Raw genomic sequence first — 5,322 nt, forward strand, 5'->3', positions numbered from 1 at the left:
GGGGGAACAGGGGTTCATGCGTCGAAAAGATCATGCAAGCAACGTGCCCGCCCTCCCCCAGCTTTATAAACAGGGTGAATTGGCCGATGTGAAAGGCCCTTGCTGTGCCAAGGTCCATTCCACATCATTCGTGGCCGTAGAGGACCGTGATACTAACGGCTGATCGCGTGGCTGGATGCGGACAAGGCTACGCTGTTACCGTGTCCTGCCCCGGGCGATTGCTGGTGGCGCCGTGGGGTTTTAGTGGGTATGCCCTGTTGTGCGAGTCCCACATAACCCTTCCCCACCAAGGTCAACCGTGCCGCGGGAGGGTATGCGTATGCGTAAAAGGTCGAGGGGAAAAGACGCGCTAGCTGAAGGAGGAAGTTGTGGCTCCGCAATATTAGAGAATGGACGGGAGTGGCCAGCGTAGAACAGCTGATGCGCTTGGCGAAAAATAAGAAGGAGTATGACGAACTAACCGCCAACCTCCAGTAGTGGAGAGGCACTTCAAGAAGAATTTAAACTAAAATATCTTCATTCATCCATTGCCCAATACCTAGGCTGGTTTCCTGCTGGATTCTGTCTTGATGTTCATTGGACCTTACGTCAAGTTTAATACCTAATTATTATTTGATTAGTCTAGAACGATAAAACCAACCCAATTAATAATTCTTCTTCAGGTCAAAGTCAAAGTCAAATCATTTATTTCAATTAGACCATCTAAAATGGCACTTTTGAACGTCAAAAAAAAAAATATATAAAGAAGATTCTAGTTGCCCCTTCCAAAAGGTAGTTTCGTGTGGAGAAGAATGGGCAAGAAACTCCACACTTACTCTTTTAAAATAGGTTTACAATATTTTGTTACATTTGTTAAATACTTATATGTGAAGACAATGTACTCTTAGAATAAACTACTATACTAAGGGTCTGTTTCACAATGTATGGATAAAGTACCAAATAGCTATGCAACACATAAATTATTTGGAAGATAAAAGTTCCGAATAAGAAACTTTGCGTTTCACAATCATATTTTATCCGGCACACAACTATCCGACACATAAAGAAGATTGTGGTAGCAACACCAAATTCGTATGTTCCGTTTTTTTGTTACGGACAAATAAAGTTACAAAATTCTATAGAAAGACATAGAACCTTAACCTTTGTGTTGGTCATTGAATATTACTAATAATAATAATAATAATAATAATTTATTTTTTGCAAGAATATGGTACAAAATGTTAAGGTGATACAATCATAAATCGTTCGCATATTCTGCCACACACGATGGCGCGCAAATTTGTCTTAAAGTATTTCACATTATTATTCAATGTCAATTATTCTTATACTATCTAGTCTATTATATTATATACATTATATCATTAGCTTTATATCAATTACGGTGTTTCCTGCAAATAATCATTTATTGAATAGTACATTTTTTCTAAAAGTAATTCACTAAGTCGCTTTTTAAAGAATCTAGACGGAAGATCTTTTAATTCTTTTGGTAATTTATTGTAGACTTTAATTGCCATACAAAAGCTGTTTTTCCGAAACAGTTCCAGATTGATTTTTGGCGCAGCCAATTTCATCCCATGTCTACTTGTAATGAAACGGGATGTCCTTTTTTCATGGTATTTTTGTTTGTTAGGTTATTGAGTATTTTAGTACATATTTAAGTTCGGTGCCTTCGGCTTGACCTTTCCGTTGTTTTTGTGATTCGAGGTTGATTCTTTAACTTAAAAAAATGTCTACGCAAAAACGTGAAAGAAGCGTCAATTTCAGCCGGGAAGAAGTTGCGCTTCTAACTTCGCTTGTTGCGGACCATAAAAATATATTAGAAAATAAAAAAAGTGACTCAGTCACCTGGCAGGAGAAAGAGCAGTGCTGGAAGACGCTAGAGGCGCTGTTTAATAGCACAAGTGGGGTAAACTTTCGCAGCGCTAAAACTTTAAAAGGTAAATACGAAGGCTTAAAGAGGGCTACAAGAAAAAAGTCTGCCTTGATACATGCTGAAACATATCGTACAGGAGGTGGCCCTAGTGCTGCTACTCCTCTTACCCCTATCGAGGAAAAAGTCAAAGACATGATATTGTTGTCTGTCGAAGGAATTGAAAGTCAATTTGACTCCGATCGCATTGGTAAGATATACAATACAAATTACTTTATTTTCTCTCACAAATGAAACAATATTACATACATATTATGATATAATTTTAGAAAGAGAATCTATCCATTCAGTTGAGGCGGCAGACGTTTGTACACAGAAGGAAGATTCTGATGAGGAGCAACCTCCAAAAAGAAAAATAAGTAAGTAATGCTTCAAATTGTTATGCCTCAGAGTTGTTGGTAAGTTAGTCGGACTTTACCTTTTATGTTTAACTTCAGGTGAATGTGGTAGTGCTACGCCCAAAAAATTGGCAATTGAGAAGTGGACCAACTGGAAGCCAAAATCTCTACGTTCCAAAAAACATCCCGCTTTATGTAAGTTATTTGTATTAAAGTAGATTTATTTCATTATTAGGTTTTGCCTATAGTCACCACGCTATATCTAAAACTCGCGGATAAGCCCTAAGTCACTTTCATCGACACCCACAAGCAAATATTGGGTGGTACTACTCGTCTTTGCTGCAACCACACGGCTAACCAATCAATCTATTTTCAGCTACTCCGAAGATGAAAAGGCCATTCTAAAAAGTTGCTGATTCAAAGTTAGAGATTGCGGATCTGCAAAAGAAGATTCTGGAGGAAGAGTTTCTAAATAAGAGAAAGCAATGAGCATTTGAAGAGGAAGAAAGAGAGCATAAAAGAGAATTATGGGCCATAGAAAAAAATATATTGTTAAATAAATTAGAAAAATAATAGATTTTGTGCCTGGATTGAGGATGTATTGTAATAAAAATTTGTATTTTTATTTAAATAAAAGCATTTATAAAATATTATAGTAATAAAGCAAAATAATCACTTATAAGATTACTTCGCACACTTGCATTTCCCACGTTGTCAATTGCACTTTGATCAATATCATCAGCTAGTTCATCTACTTGTTGCAGACTGCAGTAGTTCAAAATGTTCATCTCGCATATCAATAGCAATATTGTGCAACACTGCACATGCCACTATCACGGCTTGTACACGAGATACATGAAGCAAAACCTTTTTTGACAAAATGGGGAACCGATTTTTCCAAACACCATATGTCCTTTCCACCACATTTCTGCTTCGAATTTGAGATTCGTTATAAAGATGTTCTGCTGGAGTCGTGGGGTTTTGGAGTGGAGTTAGTAGGTATGAAGTATTTTCATAGCCTTTATCACCAACAATCAAAAGGTTTCCAAATTCTCCATTTATCAGTCTTTGTTATAGGAATGTATTGTTGAAAATTGTTTGGTCATGTGCTGCTCCTGGCCATCTAGCCACTATGTCTAAAATTTTCAACTTTGCACTCACTACAGTGAACATTAAAAGAAAACTGTGACTTTCTGTCTTTCCATTCTTCTGCATTGTCTCCACCTAAAAGAACAAAAGTTATATTATACAAACTAGAAACAATAATCGAATAAATAACAAAGAACAAACTACATAGTTTAATAGATATTATGTTTTTATAAGGTTATTGGATCTTTTACCTGGAGATTTTATAGGAACATGGGTACAATCAATAGCGCCAATGAGTCTTGGAAATTTAGCTATGTTGTAAAACTCTTGCTGTATTTCTTGAGTATCGGTTGGAAATATGATGAACTCAGGACGGGGCTGTGCAATAGCCTGTGAAATCAAGGTGACAATGCGACTGGCAGAAGCTTTGCTGACACCAGAGAAATCACTGACTACTGTGAGAAAACTTCCTGTTGCATAATATCTCAAAGTCAATAGTAGACGAGTAATCGGCATTATAACATGATTTCTGAAACAAACATGGGTTAGATTTGGTACGTAACGAATTCGTTGGTTAGGTAAATAGATTCCTATTCCTACTTATTTTGTCTAGGAAAACCAGACACAATAGAAAATCTATTGTTAAGTGGATCCGTTAGGATCCAGCAGCGCTCATCAGGTAGCTAAACCAATCATTGCGGGTTGTATGTAGGTATGTAGGTACTTACCTTTCTGTATGGGCAGAAATTGTTTCTTCGATCATTGAATAAACAACAATCACGGCTTCTTTAGTAAGTCTGAACCGTGTCCTAAAGTCCGTTTCGTCCAATGTCTCCATATAGTTAGTTCTATTCTGAAATACAGGATTCCTGCGCGGTGTTGTGATGCGATCAAAGCATTCATCAAACTCATCTTCAAGAGTTTCAAAAACTTCCATCATATTATTGAATCACAACGTTTTCTTGTCTGACATCAGTCAAACACAAATCACTTATGTTTCAGATAAATTGTGCTATTTGCCACTTCATCCGACTTATAACTTATGATGGACTTTATGTGACGAATAGCGCTATCTGACAGTCGTGAAACGCAACAATAGTGTTTATCCTACCAATAAGTAATAAATAGCTTATTTGGAACTTATGTGGAACTTATCCGGACATTGTGAAACAGACCCTAAAAAAGTTAGTATACATGTTCCTCACATATTTACAAATATCGAAACCGTAGAATACACAATGTATTAACATTAAAGAGTAATAAAAATATTTAAAAAAAACACAACAAAACAGTGTGTGAGATACAAAAAAAAAAAAATAATAATAATAATAATTACATTTGTAGCATTATAAATTAAAAAATAATAACAAAAATATGTTAAAGTAAAAAATCAGCAACCAATTTGATTTTGTCCAGGCTCTATGATTGTCCTATGGAGCAGGACCAGCATGTTTCCAAGCATTCTTATCTTGAATATAATCATCTAATTTGTAATATGCTTGTTTACAAAGTGTACTTTTAATAAAACATTTAAATTTTCGTTCATTTAGTTTTAAAATGTCACAAGGTATTTTATTGTAACATTTCACACAGTACCCCATAAATGAATTTTGAACTTTGGCTAATCTGAAAGATGGTTGAGCTATTTTATCTTTATTTCTAGTACTAAAATTATGTCTTTCATTTATTTTACTAAAAAGATGTAGATTCTTTCTTACAGGCTTTTACAAAACAATATGCCGTCAATTTTTTTTAAACAATTTACGCAACATTTATTTGTTATTTATTAATTAAAACATAAAAGATTACCTACCTAATAAGGTACAGCGTTAACGGTTCGTTTTTATAAACAAACTAGCGGACCCGACCGGTATTGTCTTAACTATGAATATTGATTTCGAATTGGTATAATTAACTAAAAAAATATTTCAGAAACAAAGTGTTTATTATTCTAATACTCTTAAT

The 5,322-nt window shown here is 35.2% G+C and overlaps 2 protein-coding genes across 3 annotated transcripts; one reads left to right on the forward strand and one right to left on the reverse strand.

Annotated features, from left to right (window-relative positions):
• The first annotated feature begins 1,615 nt into the window (after positions 1 to 1,615).
• Positions 1,616 to 2,721, forward strand: LOC125062026. 2 transcript variants are annotated; one of them, XM_047667641.1, is made up of 4 exons: positions 1,616 to 2,120; positions 2,200 to 2,289; positions 2,368 to 2,463; positions 2,645 to 2,721. In XM_047667641.1, the coding sequence occupies exons 1-4, from the start codon at positions 1,727 to 1,729 to the stop codon at positions 2,671 to 2,673; spliced, it is 609 nt and encodes a 202-aa protein (XP_047523597.1). In that variant the 5' UTR covers positions 1,616 to 1,726; the 3' UTR covers positions 2,674 to 2,721. The 2 variants fall into 2 exon arrangements, with proteins under 2 accessions (XP_047523597.1, XP_047523599.1); XM_047667643.1 differs by lacking the exon at positions 2,200 to 2,289.
• A 345-nt stretch (positions 2,722 to 3,066) lies between these two features.
• Positions 3,067 to 4,085, reverse strand: LOC125062025 (putative nuclease HARBI1; the record flags this gene model as incomplete). The annotated part of the gene is given in 3 exon segments (XM_047667640.1): positions 3,067 to 3,436; positions 3,438 to 3,492; positions 3,609 to 4,085. Coding segments are annotated over 3 exon segments (690 nt in total), but the record flags the coding sequence as incomplete, so codon positions are not given.
• Positions 4,086 to 5,322: the final 1,237 nt, after the last annotated feature.

This window comes from Pieris napi, chromosome W (genome assembly GCF_905475465.1).
Source record: "Pieris napi chromosome W, ilPieNapi1.2, whole genome shotgun sequence".
NCBI classification, from domain to species: Eukaryota; Metazoa; Arthropoda; class Insecta; order Lepidoptera; family Pieridae; genus Pieris; species Pieris napi.

Bases quoted from the DNA above. Each gene is read 5' to 3' on its own strand.
- LOC125062026 (XM_047667641.1), top strand. From the start codon at position 1,727: ATGTCTACGCAAAAACGTGAAAGAAGCGTCAATTTCAGCCGGGAAGAA. The intron at 2,290-2,367 runs GTAAGTAATGCT...GTTTAACTTCAG, and splicing joins ACCTCCAAAAAGAAAAATAA to GTGAATGTGGTAGTGCTACG. The intron at 2,464-2,644 runs GTAAGTTATTTG...ATCTATTTTCAG, and splicing joins CAAAAAACATCCCGCTTTAT to CTACTCCGAAGATGAAAAGG.